This window comes from Talpa occidentalis, unplaced genomic scaffold (assembly GCF_014898055.3).
Source record: "Talpa occidentalis isolate TD23 unplaced genomic scaffold, MPIMG_talOcc4v2.1 talOcc4.17, whole genome shotgun sequence".
Lineage (NCBI taxonomy): Eukaryota > Metazoa > Chordata > Mammalia > Eulipotyphla > Talpidae > Talpa > Talpa occidentalis.
The window spans coordinates 11,921,346-11,941,550 of record NW_023601754.1 but is presented as its reverse complement, the minus strand read 5'-3'; the positions used below and the strand labels follow the sequence as shown (position 1 = coordinate 11,941,550).

At 41.5% G+C, this 20,205-nt stretch overlaps 1 protein-coding gene across 1 annotated transcript in view; it reads left to right on the top strand.

Annotated features, from left to right (window-relative positions):
- Positions 1–300: 300 nt before the first annotated feature.
- The window catches only part of GLG1 (golgi glycoprotein 1), a 131,656-nt gene continuing 111,751 nt past the window's right edge, over positions 301–20,205 (top strand). The window contains exon 1 of the mRNA XM_037516136.2: positions 301–774. Within this exon, the coding sequence (XP_037372033.2) occupies positions 319–774 (456 nt within the window). The 5' untranslated portion in view covers positions 301–318. The remainder of the gene's footprint in view (positions 775–20,205) is intronic.

The window sequence follows — 20,205 nt, the reverse complement described above, 5'->3', positions numbered from 1 at the left end:
ACTCTACCGGCCATCTTGGTTGTGGCAACCCCAATTCCTTTTCCATCTTTCCGTCACACCTAAGGGAACTAGGCAAAGCCGCTCCACTCTTCCCAAGGTGCACCCCGCCCCCCACACACCCCCGGCACAGAGCGTCGCCTTCCCGACCCCCCCGGGCAGAGGGCGCCGGCAGGGGCGAGCCCGCGTCCTCTCGGGCCCCACATCCGACTCGGGGTCGGCGCCGGCCGGGGCGGAGCTCGCGTGGGCCCCGCCCGAGGCCCCGCCCCTCATTTAAATACGCGGCGCCGACGGCTGCGTCGCGCTCGCCGCGGACCCAAGATGGCGGCGTGTGGACGTGTACGGAGGATGTTCCGCTTGGCGGCGGCGCTGCAGCTGCTGCTGCTCGCCGCGGCCGGGGCCGACAGATACCCGGGCCAGGGCGGCCACGGCCAGGGCCAGGGCCCGGCGCCCAACTTTGTGCCCTTCCTGGGGCAGCCTGGAGGCGGCGGGCAGGGGGGGCAGCCGCTGCTTCAGCTGCCTCAGTCATCTCAGCACCAGCAGCAGCAGCAGCAGCAGCAGCAGCAGCAGCAACAGCAGCAGCAACAGCCGCCGCAGCCGCCTTTCCCCGCGGGTGGGCCTCCGGCCCGGCGGGGCGGAGCGGGACCCGGCGGGGCTGGCGGGGGCTGGAAGCTGGCGGAGGAAGAGTTCTGCAGGGAGGACGTGACCCGCGTGTGCCCCAAGCACACCTGGAGCAACAACCTGGCGGTGCTCGAGTGCCTGCAGGACGTGCGGGAGGTGAGAGGCGGGCCGGGCCGGCAGGGCCGGGCCTGGTGCGGGCCCGAGGGTGTCGCGGGCCTTGGAAGCCGCTGACGCGGGGCTGCTGCTTCTCGCGCTGCCTCTGGGCTGCTCCCGCGCCTTCTTTCCCAGGCCTGCGCCCGGGCGCATTCCGAGAGAACCCCACCCTCCCCCTGCACCCCCTCCTTGGGGCGGGGGTCTGGGACGCGGACCCCGGTTTCTGGCTGCCCGCGGCGAAGGCCCAGAGCGTGTTTATGTTTGCTCTGGTCTTTTGTGTGATGCTCTGAGCACAGAGGCTCCTGGTCGAAGCTGCTGAGGGTTTTGCCATCGCTCTCGACTTGGACAATTTGTAGCAACCCTTTTAAAACATGAAAAATGGTTGGCGTACTTTAGCTGCTCGAGAATGAGCTGCTGTTCCCGGGGAGTAAGATGTTTTTTAGGTAACTCAGGGTCTGTTCTGATGTGTATTCTAGCCAACGACCCGATTTACCGACTTTAGCCCATTCTTTTGTAATTCGTAAATTCTGTTGTCTTCGGGGTGCTGAAAGGAACCGTCTTTTCATTAATTTTGGTCCGTTTGTAGTGAATTTCAAGTTTAAATTGTTCCTGCAAGTAGCTTGAGGAGTTGGCAGCTGCAATACACATACAGTATTTGTGATTGGGCTGGAGGGTCTTGTCTTTCTGACGTCTGAGTGTGATTTTAACAGTATCTCTTCATGAAATCTAGGCTTCATGTTGATGTGATTCCGTTAAGTAACAGAATTTCTTCACAGAATGTCTGTATTTATGATGCAGAATAAGTGCATATTTGACAATTCTCAAAGTTTGAGAGTAAATCTGGTAGAGATAACTTTTTTTTTTTTTTTTTTTAAGGTTCAGGCATATAGAATTAGGCCTAAAAGTTGACAAGAAGAGTGGAGCTGTTGCTTGATACAGTTTTGTTTGGTAAATTATTTCATCAGAATTATCTAAGGTGTTTAGGATCTTGGGAAGACCCCTGGTTTGTAGAAAATTGCTAGTCTTGACAGTCCCTCCCTCACCTGGATCCTAGTCTCACCGTGTTATTTGTTCTTGTATTCTATTTATTCAGAGTAATAGACAAGAGGAAAAGACTGACATAGTCACTAGACAGAGAGAAAGGAAGTTTCTGCAGCCACCAGAAATGTGGACTTCTCATCTATAACTGAAAACTTGAAGGATAATTCCCTGTTACCCTTTATTTGTCAGCCACTCCTCTAGTATTAGAGATACAGCTAAGATTCTTAACTCTGTCAAGGTGCTGGAAATTATCTTTTTGGTCTTTGAGGGCGTATAATAGATATTGTTCCTTCAAACTAGTATCCCACTGCTGGTGACCACTTTGTTACTGGTTTGTGGCAGAAACAGGACTTTATTAAGGAAAGTGGCAAAAAGTGGCATGTTCAAGTTCTTGTCTCTTTTCTTTGTGTGCATTAGGGACATTTAGAAAGTTACGGGAGCAGTCTTCCTTTGACCAGTGCGTGAAGAATTTTGTAGCAGCATATATAATCTTTAAGTTATTTAGATTTGACCAACTTTGGAGTCTGCTTGATTTACTGGGTAGTATCTTTCTTGCATTCTTTAGTGTAGTCTTACTCTACTTTAAGCTTTACTCTACTTTAAGTCTTACTCTCAGCAGGAATATTGTTTCAGTGCAAAAATACCTTTGGCTTGAAATTATGCTCCATAAGAAGCTCAAAAGAATACCAAATAGGGAGCTGTGTTTTCTTCTAGCAAGAGCCACTGGAGTGGCATTAAACAGTGAGAAACCTGAAAAAATGAATTATTTCAGTAACTAAAGTTTTCTTGTTTTATGGGGAAAGACATTTAAACACTTTGAGGCTAATTACTAGGTCTGTATTCCTTTGTAACTTTCCCGAGTGTCTAATTCAGTGTTGAGACAATGTAAATGTTATCTACTGATTGAGAATGAGTAAACTAATGGAGTCAGGGTTTTTTTTTTTTTTTTAACCTTTTACAGAGTATATTTCTTTTTCCTTTTTTAAGATTTATTTATTTATACAAGCAGTAGGTACAGTCAGAAGCACGGGAGGGTCAGAGGATTCACCAGAGACAGCGGGGAACAGAGCAGGCAGACTGAAGAAATACACTGCTGAGGGGAGCAGCGGGTGCTACAGGAGAAGTCTGCTGCGCTATGTGGGACCCTCGCCGGCGCGGTCGGGGATTGAACCGGCGCTGCAGAGGCTGCGGGCAGCTTCACAGCCCAGCGCTCAACCCCCGTGCCACCAGGGGAGGCCCAACAGAGTATATTTCTTTTACTTCAGTTATTAACTCAATTTAATGAACATTTCAAGCTCTCCTGTATCTTTACTTGAAGTGAAGTTCAGCATATCTTGAAAGCTGTCTAGGAAGAGTGATCATATTAATGGAAAATATTTTAGAAAATATTTAAGACTGTAGTGTATGTGTGTATATAATGCCAAAGACAATGAATGTGTTATTTCTGCTATCATACTTTTTTCTGACATGTGAATAATTTAACATTCTAAATCTCAAATGAAAAAGAGGAAGAAGACAAGGAAGTAGAAACAGTTTTATTCTGCAGTGGAAAAAAAGGTGCTAAGTAATTGGAGGTGGGTTTTTGGGGGTGAGGGAGAAGGATTCCAAATTTCCAATTTAATTTCCTCCAATTTCATATACATAAAAATTGGAAGAAGAGTACCATGAATAAACTGCATAGTCTTCTGGAGTTAGAGTTATTTTTATTTTTTTTATTTTTTATTTTTTTTTTTTTTAAAGATTTATTTATTTTTTTTATTTATTTATACAAGCACTGGGCACAGTCAGAAGCGCGGGAGGGTGAGAGAGAATTCACCAGAGCCAGAGCGGGGAGCAGAGCAGGCAGAAGGACCGAAGCACACTGCTGAGGGGAGCAGCGGGCGGCAGGAGAGGTCTGCGCGCCATGTGGGACCCCCCTCCGGTGGCCGGGGAGCAGCCAGGGATCGAACCGGCGCTGCAGAGGCTGCGGGCAGCTTCGCAACCCAGCGCTCAACCGCTGCGCCACCGGGGAGGCCCGAGTTAGAGTTATTTTTAAACTACGTTTTTTTTCCTTTAAAGACAGCAAAGGGAAATTTTATTCCACTAAGTTCTGGAATTAGTCATATCTTATTTGTATATTTGAAAGAGCATAACGTAATTAAATAAGCAAACCAGCTTGCACATTTGCAGAGAAATTATTGAATATTGTATTTGCTGTTCAATAATTGGACTACTTGATATGGAAGTAAGCATGAGTGCTTCTTTATTCCTTTGTTTTGTTTTAAAGATTATTATGTAGAAGAAGTGGGGTGTAGGGGCCTCCCTGGTGGCACAAGGGGTTAAGATGCAGCACTATGAAGCTATCGGCAGCCACTGCAGCATGAGTTCAATCTCCGGTGAGGGAGGTGACCCACATGGCACAGCAGACCTCTCCTGTCTCGCCCGCTGCTCTCCTCAGCAGTGTATTTCAGTCAATCTGCCTGTTCTGCTCCCCACTCTGTCTCTGGTGAATCTTCTCACCCCTCCCCCCCCACCTCTAGCCTGTACCCTAGTTCTTGTATGTATAAATAAATAAATCTTAAAAAAAAAGATGTGGGGTGTAGGCCAGAGTTGCAGGGGGTGAGAGGATTCCCCAGAGACAGAGTGGGGAGCAGAACAGGCAGATTGACTGAAATACACTGCTAAGGGGAGCAGCGGGCGAGACAGGAGAGGTCTGTGAGTTGTTGGCTCTGGCCTGAGATCTAACTCAGGCCATATTGGTGGTATCACTGAGACTTAATCCCTAGGCCACCAGGGAGGCCCACATCTTTATTCTTTGGATACCGTTTCCAGCATGAATTTCTCTTGGCATTTCTTATGAGACTTATGAAAAGGCAAAGCATGTGAGTATTTGAATGGCATTATAGTAAGCCACATTTTTATTTTGAATCAACATGGGGGTATATGGTGTTAGTTCAAATATTTTAAGGTTCTCTCTAGTGTACTGTTTAAAGTTATGTAGTGACTCACCTACAAAATTTATTTAAAGCTACTTATGGTAATTTCAGAGGATATTTTTCAGTTTGTCTAATGCATTATGTGCCGGCAAATTAAAAATCAATGTATAAACTATAGTAAAACTGCATAGAGATTAGTTCTGTAGTTTGCAGTCTTCTTCATTTTGAAGGCATGTGTTATGTGGGAGTTTTTTTTTAATTCCCTGATGAGTCATACTTTTTAAAAGGTCATATATACCCAATGGGCCCACTATTAAGTAGGTGTAATAGCTGTAGTGGGGGATAACAGTCTTGGTTATATGTATTTATGTAGCTAGTAGTAGTTCTAGCTGTAAAAATATGTAACTAGAAAATATAAGGAGAAAAAGGAAAACTATACCCTGGCTTGTTCTGTGCCAGGTGAAGAAGTCATACCATGGGGGGGGGGGGGGAAGATACTGCTTTCCAGTATTCAATGAAGAAATAAGACATGCTTTATGTTGAGAGTAATTTTAAAATGCTTTGTATGTATTTTTCACTGAAACCACCAGTAGCATCCTGTAATCAGAAGTTTCAGATGAAAACACTGACCTCTTAGGAAAGTTTGCTTATGGTGTACATAGTTTTTCTTAGACTTTTTTGGTTTTGGTAGATTAAAAAAAAAAAGCCCTTTCTTTTATGGAAAATGTCAAGCATGCACAAAAGTAGAGAGAATAGTATGATGACTCCCATTTACACATCACTCAGCTTCAACTGTGGCCCTACCTTTTTTTTGTTTTTGTTTTGGTTTTTGAGTGGGAGGAAGTGGTTCAGGGATTGGGAGACTGACATCTTTTTTTTAATTTAGATTTATTTTTATTTGTTTATGCATACAAGAACTGGGATACAGGCCAGAGGTGTGGGGGGTGAGAGGATTTACCAGAGACAGTGGGGAACAGAACAGGCAGACTGAGGAAATACACTGCTAAGGGGAGTAGTGGACGAGGCAGGAGAGGTCCTCCTGTGGGACCCTTGCCGGTGGTCGGGGATCGAACTGGCGCTGCAGAGACTGCTGGCAGCTTCGCAGCTCAGCGCTCAACTGCTGCGTCACCAGGGGAGGCCCTCTTTTAATATTCTTGATAGTCTTATGAGCAGATAGTGTTATTTCATTTAGTTGAGAAGTGGACTCAGAGACATGAATTAGTCTGAAGTTATATCCTAAGTGTTAGAGGTATAATGCAGGAAGTTCTCTGTGCCATCAAAGAACGAATTCTTTCCAGTCTACCCTGGATGGTTATTGTTAAAGAAATTAGTTTGACTGTTGAGAATGCCAGGGACTCATAAATGGGCACAAAATAAGAAGGGGCAGCAACTCCTGTGAAGCTCCATTGAAGTATTATAGATTTCTCAGGCAGCACTATCAATCACAGCTAATTTAATTACTAGTTTCTGAGTCCGTCATCAGTAGAATTTTTGCTTAATGAAACAATTTTCAAATCTCATCTCACCTTAAGCAGGATTTATACTAGTACAACAGAAGAATTTAGATACATTTCCTTACTGTTTGTATTGAATCCACTGAATATACAAAAAAGTGAACTAGGGCTAGAGCTGGCACTGCCATCAATGACTGATTGTATGACTCTAGGCAAGTCATTTGCCACTCTGAATCTCCATTTCCTATCGTGTTCAGTGAGAGGTTTAGGTAATACTATAAGTTCTAAGCTCCCTGTTACTTAACCTTTATGAGTTGCTTCCTATTTATATTCTCTGTATGTTTGTTTGTATTGTATGGTTTCTAGGGTTTATTTGTATACCATCTCCTGATGCCTTATTCACTCATTGGGGGAAATAGTGATATGAATAATGCAAGCAGCAATTACTCCAAACATTGTTTGGCCTTAGGATATATTATAATTGTTTTGTTTGAGCCAATTTGGAATTTCCTCCTATGCTAATTCTCAGTGGGTTGGAAGTAGTCTAACCACACAATCAAGGCATTATTGATCTCCTGTTATGCACCTATCACTGTGAAGAACGTTGGTCTTTAAAACACCACCATTGCTTATAGATGGTTTAACAAATGAGATTGTGATTAAGAAACAATTATATAAATGAATATTAATCACTTGATGTCATGCAGATAATACATTCTTTTTTTTTCTTTTAAAGATTTATTTATTTATTCCTACAAGCACTGGGTACAGTCAGAAGCATGGGAGGGTGAAAGAATTCACCAGAGCCAGAGTGGGGAACAGAACAGGCAAAGTGACGAAATACACTGCTGAGGGGAGCAGCGGGCGCAGCAGGAGAGGTCTGTCATGCCATGTGGGACCCTCGCCAGCAGCAGGGGATTGAACCGGCATTGCAGAGGCTGCGGGCAGCTTTGCAGCCCAGCGCTCAACCGCTGCACCACCAGGGGAGGCCCCAGATAATGCATTCTTTAGGGCAATGCAAAGATCACAAAATTAGGATTTAGACTTAGGTAGAACCCAGTTCTGCTGCACTTAGCTTAAAAATTATTTTTCCCGGGCCTCCCCGGTGGCGCAGCGCTTGAGCACTGGGTTGCGAAGCTGCCCGCAGCCTCTGCAGCGCCGGTTCGATCCCCGGCTGCTCCCGGCCACCGGAGGAGGGTCCCACATGGCGCGCAGAACTCTCCTGCCGCCCACTGCTCCCTTCAGCAGTGTACTTCGGTCCTTCTGCCTGCTCTGCTCCCAGCTCTGGCTCTGGTGAATTCTCCCACCCTCCCACGCTTCTGACTGTACCCAGTGCTTGTATAAATAAATAAAAATAAATCTTTAAAAAAAAATTATTTTTCCCCCTTTGGGTAGGGATTGTCTACTTCAGCCATGTCATAAATGGAGATGTGCAGCTTCTATTCTTCTAATATATATTCAACTAAGTATATGGCTGTTAAAATAAACAATACTCATGCACACCACCTGCAATCATCTTGCTTACCAGTAACAGTGCAGGCTTGGGGAAATGCTGAGACTGAATTATTTTAAGATCCTTTCAGCTCTCATACTTTGAGATTCTGTGATCTGTGGGAATACAAAACACACACAAAGGAGTCATAAGCATAGGTGAAAAGTGGAGATACTTTGAGAAGTTAATGGAGCTGTAGTGACAGAAGGAAAGAGTTTGAGATGTTTTTCAGAATCCAGATTGTTAAGGGTGTTAGTTGTACCATGGGCTGGTTCACCAATGAAAGCCCAGAAATGGGATGTGTTTTTATCCCAAACTGAGATAAAAATATTACTGTAATTGAGTTACCTATAAAAATAGCATTGTCATTTATTGACACTTTTTTTTTTAAGATTTATTTATTTATGCATACAAGAACTGGGGCACAGGCCAGAGGTGCAGGGGGTCAGAGGATTCACCAGAGACATAGCGGGAAATAGAACAAGCAGACCGACCGAAGTACACTGCTGAGGGGAGTAGCGGGCGAGACAGGAGAGATCTGCTACGCCATGTGGGTAGCTGCCTGGCTGGCCTGCGATCAAACTCATGCTGTAGAAGCTGTGGATAACTTCACAATGCTGTGCTTAACCCCTGCACCACCAGGGAGGCCCCTTATGGACAATTTAAAAGAAATCTCTTGATAAGAGTGTTTTACAGTATATAGCTTAATAATTCATTGTTCTTTGGAAGGAAATGAAATACTTGAACATCAAAAGATGAAATGGCACGTATCTCTTTTGTACATTTCTCCTAATGTCTTCAACATGAATTTAGTCAGCAATTCAAAACTCTTGGGTTGTAAGAAAAATCATGACATATTTTTTTCTACGCAAAATGCGTCATGACTTTTCCGACAAATCCAGCTTCACAGCGCTGCAGTCAACCGCCTGCACCACCAGGGAGGCCCTTATCATTATTGTTAATGAGGAAACAGATTAAGTAACTCTCCTCAGGGCTGGTAAGTAATGGAATTAAGATTTGAAAGCAAGTCTGTCTAACTGTGAAGTAACTCCTCTTCCCCCATCCCTGCGCTGTCCAGTGTGGTATATATAGCTGTTGAGCAGTTGAAACCTGGATAGTCTGAATTGAGATATGCTATAAATGTGAAATACACACTTGATTTCAAAGACTTAGTATAAACAAAAATGTGACATACCTCATTAATTTTATATTGATTGTGCACTTAAGTGACAGTATTTTCAATATGTTGGGTTAAATACATTATTAAAACCAATTTTTCCTTTTAAAAGTTTAATGTGACTGCAGAAAACAAAATTACATATATATGGTTGACATTTTATTTCTATTGGACAGCACTGATCTGAAAGAAGAAAAAGATATCTTTACTAAAAACCACAGTTATAAAGTAGTAAGTACCATAAGAGAAGGATAAATTAAATGCTGTGGGCATATGGTAGAGGAAATGGTTGGGAGTATCAGAAAAAGCCCTTCAGTGCTTATTAGCTTGGTGGTTCATATCATGAAATTCTTAATTTAGCTCCCTTAAAATACCTCCTGATCTTGTTAATGGATGGATCTTTTCTTCAGCATGCCTCATTTATGAATTATAGGGGTATTATAGCTCCTTCAACTTGAGAGGAATAGTACTTAAAAACCAGGAAGACAGTATGTGTTGCATGTTTATTTGGTTCAGTTAGATAAATTTGATACTTAAGAAATATGAATTATAGGGGTATTATAGCTCCTTCAACTTGAGAGGAATAGTACTTAAAAACCAGGAAGACAGTATGTGTTGCATGTTTATTTGGTTCAGTTAGATAAATTTGATACTTAAGAAAGAATCTCGGGGCTTCCTTGGTGTTGCAAGGGGTTAAGCAGCCTGTGAAGCCACTGCAGCACGAGTTCATTCCACGGCCAGGGAGCTACTCACATGGTGCAGCTTCTGTTCCCCACTCTGTCTCTGATGAATCCTCTCATCCCCCGCACCTCTGGCCTGTGCCCCAGTTCTTGTATGCATAAATAAATAAATCTTTTTTAAAAGAAGAAAGAATCTCAGGTGGTGGCCCTCAGAACTGTGCCAGTACTAACCCCTGTATCTGCATTAAAATAGAGAGTGAAGGAATAAGAAGTTTGACTGGAATCTAAAAACAATGTATTAAGAGAACCAGAATCTATTTTCATTCAGTTTTAATAATTTTATTGAGATTAGAAGACTATATTAGATTGAATACATGGTGCTTACAGTACCTATACATTTTTTTCTTTTTTTTTTTTTTTTTTAGAGGCATGTTTTATTTATTTGTTTGTTTGTTTGTTTATACATGCACTGGGTACAGTCAGAAGCGCGGGAGGGTGAGAGAATTCACCAGAGCCAGAGCGGGGAGCAGAGAAGGCAGAAGGACCGAAGTACACTGCTGAGGGGAGCAGCGGGCGGCAGGAGAGGTCGGGGACCCCCCTCTGGTGGCCGGGGAGCAGCTGGGGATCGAACCGGCGCCGCAGAGGCCGCGGGCAGCTTCGCAACCCAACGCTCAACCGCCGCGCCACCGGGGAGGCCCCACCTATACATTTTTCTGTTGAAGGCTTGAATAGCATATGTAACTCTCTATTGGGGGAGTTTTAGTGAAAATGGCTTCTCACTTGAGTTCCTGCTTCTGTACACTTGTAAAACAAACTCTTAAAACACTTTTTGTTCCTTTAAAAAATAACAAGTGTGAGCCTCCCCGGTGGCGCAGCGGTTGAGAGCTGGGTTGCGAAGCTGCCCGCAGCCTCTGCGGCGCCGGTTCGATCCCCGGCTGCTCCCCGGCCACCAGAGGAGGGTCCCGCATGGCACGCAGACCTCTCCTGCCACCAGCCGCTCCCCTCAGCAGTGTACTTCGGTCCTTCTGCCTGCTGTGCTCCCCGCTCTGGCGCTGGTGAATTCTCTCACCCTCCCGTACTTCTGACTGTACCCAGTGCTTGTATCAATCAATAAATAAATCTTTAAAAAAAATAAAAAATAACAAGTGTGAGATATATTTAAAATCATAAGCAAGCTGAACAGTGAGGTGAAAGGATATATGAGAAAAATTAACCAGAAGAATATGCACATAAATAAGTATATATCAATTCAAATGCAAAGCTACAGAGTGGGGTGGGGGGGGCGAAGGAAAGGAAAGAAATCATGTTTAGGAAAGTGTTCAGGTATTTGGGAAGGTTTCATTTGTAATTGAAGTTTCACCTAGAAAGACAGTCTGCATGGAAGTTCCTGTACTGGTCAAACCAGCTGTGTAATGTGATAAGCAGCATGAAGTGGATAGAACTTCAAGGAGGGGGCCAGGGATATAATGGAGAGTTTGAATCTTGAACAAAATCTGCCATCTGTTAATAAGTGCCATCTTCTGAGCATAGCTGCTACATGCGAAATAAAAATCAGGAGAACGAAGGTCCATTGTCACATGGAGTTTATGAGAGGAGAAGCAATGTGCTAAGTGGAAAAACAGAATGGGTTTTGGAGCTTCAGTTGTGGACTCAAATCCTAGCTCACTTACCTCTTACTATGATGTTGGCCAAATTAATCCCTTCAACCTTCAGTTTTCTTATCTTTAAATTTGAGGCATGGAACCTTCTCCCACAGGGTTATGGTGCGGGTGAAAATTTTAAAATATGTAAGTCATCTGTCAAATGACATTTACCCATAAATGGACTTTCCCATCATTCTTGCAGATATAATCCTTTAAGGTAAAGCTTTGTATTCATTGTCTTAAGAGAAATGTGACATGAACTGTAGTGTTTCACAGCTTTTATATATTTTTTTCCAAGAATCATTGAAGAAAACTTTACTTGATCTTACTTGAAGAGTGAGCATTACCAAGCCTTGAAAATGTGTATGCTTTGAGATTATGGAGTGCAAAGAGTAAATTCTCTGGGTGAAGGAGTTCATTTCTACCAAATGGTCATTAGTTTCTTGGCCTGAATGTGCCTACATTTGGAATATACTGTCTGCCAGTTAAAGGGGAACTCCACATTCTCTCATGTAAGAGTAAAAAAATCAGTGCTTTTATTCTGAAGACTGCATTACTTCAAACAGATCGTCCTGCTATAAAATGGAGTGAGTGACTTAAGAACTAGAGCTGGAACTTGAGCTATTTTATTAGCTGAGAAATGGAAGGTGTTATTGTACCTTTTTGCCCTTTGTAAAACCAGAGAAATATAAACATCACTGAAAATTTCCTGAAAGTTGGCAGCTTCTCAGAGAGAAAGTAATAAGTAAGGAAGTTTACTCATAGATTACTAAAGTTGAAACATTTCTCTGACCTACATAGGTCTATACTGAAAGGTAAACACAGAAATCAATCATACATTAAGGGCAGCACAAAGTATTTTCCTCTGAAAGCCTTCTGTCTGAGATTAGGCAGCAGAGTTAGTTTTGAAACAGTTAAAATTCCATAATCTCATATTAAAATTGATTTGATGTATGTATTAGGACCTGTTATGTGCATAGATAAAAAGCATTAGCTTTTTTGTAAAAGATTTTATATTCAGTGATTTGAGAATTTTTTGCACCAGAAGATTGCTCAGTATCTTTTCCCTTTGACCATGATGCCCTGCCCCTCGCCCACTAGCTCTTCTCAGAGCATTGTTTTCTGGCTTCATTGTTTTTATTGATGGAACCACAAGAGAGTACCAATATTTAATCATATTTAACTTTAAAAAGCTGTCATTTCATATGGATCAACTTAATTATTCCTCTTGTTCAGATTTTGAGTAAATAGTATCAGCCTTCCCAGCATTTTCATTGTTTTCTTTTGTATCATCTTGAAATTTCCAGCTAAGAGCAAGGAGATAGGCGGAATTAGTCATTTTAGTTTAACACTCTCACTTTGAATCTTTCTGAATTTTTTTCCCCCAGCTTCTCCTTTGGTTTGTCTTTCCCTACAACCAAAAAGAAGAGAACCAGTATAGATGAACCTGTGCTTTTTGACATATTTATTTGTGAAATATATACTGGGTACTTACTGTGTGGGTTAATAAGCAAGGCAGTTATTTGGCATGAAAAAGGTAGCTTGAGAGTTTTATTTTATAATATTGTTGTGCGCTACAATTTGTCCTGAAAAACCTCTTAATTCTGCATTGTGGGAAATGTGGAACCAGGCACACATGTCTGAGAAGAACTCAACAAATACACTTGCCTTTTAAAAACTGAATATTGACCTAACAGCCTTCTTCCTAAATCATTTCTCTTAAGTTGCCGTCCAACATTTAGTGTATGGAAATCTTTTAATCTCATTTGCATCTCTTGATAACAGTATGTGGTAGATTGAACAGATACTTTGCAGATTTAAAAAATTGAATCTGATGAATCATGATTTGCCCAAGCGTTGAGAGCTTAGACTCCAGTCTAGGTCTCTCAGTGTCTGTGTTCCCACATTGCTTTTCTGATAATGTTCATATTTACATAGATAGTCTATCTTCCTATTATTGTTTTTTATATTTTATAGCCCTTTCCTATCCTTATTTAAATTTGTGAATAAATATTTGAATGCTCTTATGGGCCCATTATTTCTTCAGATGGTTTTTCTGTCCTTTCTCCGCTCCTAGTTTCTAATTTTGCAGATTTATCTGTTAATTCCATCATGTCATTTTCTTGGTCTTTCCTACTGATTTATTTTCTTCTTATGGTCACATTCCTGCTTCTTGCATGTGTGATAATTTTTTATTCGCTCTTGACCATTGCAAATTTTATATCTTTGAGTGCTATATTTTGTTGGATCTTTAAAGAGTATTGGATTTTGTCTGGCACCCAGGTTACCTTAAGATCAATTTCATCCTTTTGACTTGCTTTTGAGCTTTGTTAGGACAAGTCCAGACTAGCGTTTCGTCTGTGTCGAATGTAGTCCTGCTGCTAAGATGTGACTCTTCTCTGGGTCTCTTCTCAGTGTTCCCGGTTATATGTGGTCTCTCCGTTGTGACTGGTGGCAGTGAACTACTCTCTGTCTTGCAGAATTCAGGAATCATTTGACCTATTTGCTTTTAAATGTTCATCTCCCACTACACTTTTGCAGGACATTACTCTCCTCAGTGGTCTCCCTCTGCAGATCTCTTGGGCTCTTTGCACTGTTCTTTTTTTTTTTTTTTTTTTTTTCTATGTTTTGTCTTGCAAATTCTAGCGTCAGTGAATCCCCTGAACTTTAGTAAGCTGGGCTACACACCAGGCTCACCTTGCTTTGTCTCCCTTTTCTCAGGGATCATAGTCCTGTGCTGCCTATTGACCAGTGACTGAAAATTGTTCCATATGTGTTGTCTAGTTGTTAATTACAATGGGGGTGATTCCTCCAATGAGTCTTCATAAACAGAAGTAGCAGTCATCATCCCTTCAATTTTAACTTATGCTTCATCAAGTGGAAATGAATGGGTAGACTTTGTTAGAAAAGGAGATTGAGAGTTATTTATTAGAATTGCTAATATATGCTACATCTTTTGACCCAACAGTCCTACCTCTGAGAATTTATACGTAGCAGTATGATCAATATGTGGATGTTTTATGGAAGCATCTTCTCAGTAATAGCAGTTGGAAGCAACCCAATACCCTTCAATAAGGGAGTGACTAAATAAATTATTGTGCCTCTGTACAATGAACTATTGTATTGCTGTGGAAAAGAAGTTCTTTATGTCAGGTATGGAAAGAGCTCCAGGATCTGTTAATAAAAGAAGAAAGTAAAATTACCATTGGGGTAGTATATTACCTTTTTTTGTAATCTATGAGGAAAATAGTAAGAATAAAACCATCTATTCGTATTCACTTGTATTTGCATTAGAATGCTGTGGAAGGATACAGAAGAAACTAGGTTACAGGAGGATAAAAATAGGTAGAAAACTTTCCAGTATATTCTTTATATTTTTTATTTCAAAAAATATTTCAACCATATGTGTGTATCTTACCTATTTATTACTTTTTAAAAATAAAAATAAAGTCTTTTTCCAGTGCCCTGTGTTGACAAAATCACTTTAGCACAAGTGTTCCAAAGTTAGAATTTCATTACATGTCAAGAGGGTTCAGCTTATTTTGTAACTGGGTTGAGCCAGGCCTTTTGCCAACTTAGAAGATAAAAGATTCCCTTTCTGTTAATGTATTATTTAAGGCAAAACTAACTGCCATACCAAACCCAAAAATATCGGTGACTTAACACCAGAGAAGTTGTGGGAGACTACCAGCCATCTGGTGGTCGGCTGACCCTGGTTCCTCCCATATTGTGGTTCCCTTTCTTAGGACTTTGGAGGCATCTGCTCGCAGACAGGAAAAAAGTTAGAAGCCTTGACTGCTGCTGTTTAAAAAAATTCCTTATGATCTCCTTCTCCCCCTACTTCTTTCCCCTGTCCTCTTCTTCTCTCCCCGTCACCCCTTTCTTACTGAGATAATTCATACACCATAAAATTTACCCTTTTCACCTGTTCTTTTTTTTAATAGATTTATTTATTTATTTATACAAGCACTGGGTACAGTCAGAAGCGCGGGAGGGTGAGAGAATTCACCAGAGTCAGAGCAGCGGAGAGCAGAGCAGAGCAGGCAGACTGAATGAAACACACTGCTGAGGGTAACTCCCTGGCCGGGGATCGAACTCGTGCTGCAGTGGCTGCAGACAGCTTCATAGGTTGCGTCTTAACCCCTTGTGCCACCAGGGAGGCCAGGAAAGGAACTTTAATACAGTTAATAAATAATACAGATCAGCGAAATAAGCCAGAAAGAAAAAAAAAAAAAATACCGGATGGTTTCACTCATAGCAGGAATCTAGAAAACTTAAATAAGGGACCAGGAAAATGAATAACTATAAGAAAGTGAAAATCAAAATCAACAAAAAACTATGAACCAGAGACACTTTTTGGGGGGTGGGGGGCGGGAGGGGAGGGATTGGAGTCAAAATGGGGGGGTTGCAATTGTATGGGAAATATAAAAATAAAATTTATTATTTAAAAAAAATAAACAATACAGAAAAGACAAAGAATATAGTTTCTAATTCAGGCACCCAAAGTTACCCATCCCCTCAAGGGTAAAATTCTACCCAAATGGGATTGGCCCAAAGCAAGGCCCGAAAGCTTGCCACAAGTCTAAAGCACCTTCCAGTGGGGACCCATAGTAAAGGATCAGAAACAGACAGACAAATATGGGAGGAAAAGAACAAAATCAAAATCAAGATAAAAGCTGCCATTGTTAACCTCCCCATGGGTCTCTCACCCACATCTGTTTGAACCAGTCTAATACCAAGAAGCAAGTGCAGCTTTTTCACATGTCTCTCTGCTCCATGTGCCTCCTTCAGGTCTTCTGGCTCTCCATCCTGCTTCCTTCCCTCTTCAGTCTCCTTTCCAACTTCTCCTCCCTGCTCAGCTCCACCCTCCTTTGTGTGGGGCAGAGAACCTGGAACCTCCCTTCTCCTGGGCACCACCCTGTTACACTTGCAGACCACTAGCAGGCTCTGTTGCAGTTGTCTGGACAAGTTGGTCATGTTCATGTGCCAGCTTTCCATTTGTCATATCAAGGTGTTATATTTTGTCTCATTTCCTCTCGGAAGGTGAATGTTCATCAAATTTTTCTTCTTTCTGCTCTAAATGTTTGGAAACAGACACAATTTTCAGTGTCATAATTTCTTTGGTTTAAAGTATGGAAGCAGTTTCAACCTTATGTAGTGATCTCAGCTTCAATTTTTTTTTAAAGATTTATTTATGCATACAAGAGCTGGGGTACAGGCCAGAGGTGCGGGGGTATGAAAGGGTTCACCAGAGACAGAGTGGGGAACAGAACAGGTGGATTGACTAAAATACACAGCTGAAGGGAGCAGCGGCTAGACAGGAGAGGTTTGCTGCGCCATGTGGGTCACCTCCCTGGCCAGCTGGAGCTCAAACTTGTGCCATGCTGCAGTGGCTGCGGATAGTGCTGCGGATAGTGCTGCGACTTAACCCCGTGCACCACCAGGGAGGCTTCAGTTTTGAACTGGTGAAGGTTAGGACCTTGTGGCCCATCCTGGCCATTCAGCCCCAAGACCTAGGGTAATAACTTTTCAGGTTTCATACTTTGCTGGAGAGCATACATATTGCTGAAACCTGAAGTTCTTGACTTTTGAGATAGCCCATTCTTGAGATAATTAACGTCCTGTAAAAGGGACAAGGAGATTAATATTTATTGGGCAACTGCTCTGTGCTTGTGTAATTATCTTGCTTAATCATCACTGTCACTCTAACAAGTATATTTATTTGGTCCCCATTTTATGTTGAAAAATTTCAAATGTCCAGAAAAAAATTTTGAATTGTTCATTTCAACACCCATATACCCAACCGCTGAAGTCCTACCACTATCATTTTACTGTACCTTATCACATAAATACTAGTTTTGCACATTTATTGGAAGCTATGTAAAAAATTATATTCCTTGTCAATTCTTTTTTTTTAAAGATTTATGCATACAAGAACTGGGGTACAGGCCAGAGGTGGGGGGGGGGTCAGAGGATTCACCAGAGTGGGGAACAGAACAGGCAGACTGACCAAAATACACTGCTTAGGGGAACAGCAGGCGAGTCAGGAGAGGTCTGCTGTGCCATGTGGGTAGCTCCCTGGCCAGCAGATAGCTTCATAGCTGCATCTTAGTCCCTTGCGCCACTAGGGAGGCCCCCCTTGTCAATTCTTTTTAATTGAAGTAACATTTTATTATAACATTATGTAAATTTCATATCTTCATCGTTAAAAATCAGTGAATCAAAAATGAACATACTTCATTAAGCTCACCACTAGAAGTTCAGCTCTACCCTTTACTATACAGTTGACTGTAGAGTTCTTCCACATCCATTTTAATCCATAGCTTTTTGGGGGCTGACCAAAACCAAAACATCTGCTGCTGCCAGAACTTTTAAAAAATGTTTATTATGTAAAGAACAGTAAGTGCAGGGCCTCCCTGGTGGCACAGGGGGGTTAAGTTGCAGCACTAACAAACTATCCAGCAGCCACTGCAGCACCTCTGGCATACACCCCAATTCTTGTATGCATAAAGAAATAAATCTTAAAAAAGTCCATGTTGTATTTCTCCATTGGATGATTAGGGGACGAGTCTTTTGTAATGTTAAATTAATTCCATTGCCATGCTAAAATCTAGACATTAATTTGTTATTGCTATACAGTATCTGAATTTCGTGGATTCAAAAACTGGCTGTCAACTGGAACTTTCTAACAGTCAATTGAATATGATTGGATATGTGTTAATATGCTGTTGGTGTTGGTAATCACTGCTTTTTGCCAGAAGGTGATTTTTTAGAACATCGAATCCTGGTGGGTTTTCTTTTTTTTTTTAATATTTTATTTATTTATTTATGCAAGAACCAGGGTACAGGCTAAATGCGCGAGAGGGTGAGAGGATTCACCAGAGACTGAGTGGGGAGCAGAACAGATATATCTACTGAAATACACTTCTGAGGGGAGCAACAGGCTCCCTGGCTGTAGATTGAACTCATGCTGCTGATTGCTTCTTAGTGCTGAGACTTAACCGCTTGGGCCATCTGGGAGGCCCGCCACTAGGTCGTTCTTACACCCTTTGTCCTTCCTTTCAATTTTGGGCAAACTGCCTAATGTCTCTGGGTTTAATGTAACATTGGAGATAAAACAACACACAGTTGGAGTTCCTGTTTAGTTCCTTCTGAAAAGCCAAGTTGGAGTCCTTTTTTAAAAACTGTGGCAAAATTCTCTTGACTTTTTTTTTTTTTTCAGTTTAGATTTGGTATGAGGACAGGATTGGTTTATAAAGTTCAAGGACTGTACCTGCTTAAGGGTTTGAGTAAATGTTTTTAATCATGAACTTAGGCCCATATAATTTTCCCTAAGCACAAAATTTAGCAAGGCAATTTAATTGTCTTCCCTCTCACACTTCCTGCAAGATATTTACTAGTGTTCTTCTAGTGGTTTGGTACCTGCCTGCCTATTTGTCCACCTGTCTAATTTGTTTTCCTAATCCAGAGATATTCTAACTTTAATGTAGTTTTTCAGTACAGGGTGTTACTGTTTTGAAGCATGCATAATATTATGCAGAAAAGAAAAAGTCTTAAAAGTTTATTAATATTTCTTTCTGTGTAGCTTTTTTTTTTTTAAAAAAAGATTTATTTATTTATGCATATAAGAACTGGGGGACAGGCCAGAGATGCGGGGGTTGAGAGGATTCACCAGAGGCAGGAGTGGGGAACAGAATAAGCAGAATGACTGAAATACACCTCTGAGGGGAGCAGCGGGCGAGTCAGGAGAGGTCTTCCTCGCTATATGGGTTGCTCCCTGGCCGGCCGGGGATTGAACTCGTGCTGCAGAGGCTGCAGATTGCTTCATTGTGCGGTGTTTAACCCCTTGCGCCACCAGAGAGGCCCCCTTCTGTAGCTTTTACTGTACATGATGTGAATAATCCACGAGGGTTGGGAGAACAACATTAGTTTTAACATTAAAAAACTCGGTTCAAATTATTGGACAGGTAATGAAGGAAAACTAAGTGATTTGGTAATATTAGATATTGTTGCTTTATCAATAATTTGCTATCATAATACAATAACACATCTATGTTTGGGTATTTTTAGGAATATATTTTGTTTTATTTTGTGTCAAAACAAGTCCTTGAAAAGAAGCATCAGTTTCTTAATGGAGTATATTGTATTAATAGATTTTTCTATTACTGAGCCAGTCTTCACCTGTTACTTAGATAGCTGGATTTAATTTGCCAAAATTTTACTTAGAACTTTTGAATCTGTGATCATGAGAATTTAAGGGCACATTGATAAAAGAAAGTGCAGTTATTAAGAATACTCACACCTAATAAGAAACATATCCTAACAGGTGGCTTGTAAGTGTATTACCCACAAAACTTGGTGAATAAATGTTAGATACTTGTGATGCGATTGATAGTAACATTTCAAAGGCAATATTACTGATGGTAGTCTGCAAGAATTTAGAATAAAAGGGAATCAAAGAGAAGAATCACTAGTATTTTTCAAAGCCATGACCAGTGGGATGGGTTGCCATGAGCAGCTGACATTAGGGGTTGTTGTTCTTGATCAACTGAACTACTGACTGAAATTGTCTGCATTAGCTTGGATGTTTTTGAGGGAATAGGAAGTTGCTAAAGATTTTTGGCTAGGAGAATGACATAGTAAAATAATTAAGGAAATTATTCTTGTGGAAGTATGAACTGAAGTAAGGAAAATCTGAGGAAGCTTATTGAGTAAGCTGCTTTTGTAATTAAGCTGAGTGATGTAGAGACCTGGACTATAGTACACTCATGGTGATAGAAATGGAATGGAAACGATGGAAGACTCATTGCTGAAGAAAATTTAGAATGATTTTGCTCATTCATTTGACAAATTTTGTATAAATATTACTAATTGCCCGGAATGCAATGGTAGGTGATGAGAATGTGGTGCTTATCATACCCCTCACCTAGCTCTCCTATGGCTTAATCCCAACTCTCTTCGAATTTATTTTTTTTTAATGATTTATTTTCATTTATGCATACAAGAACTGGGGTGTAGGCCAGAGTTGTGGG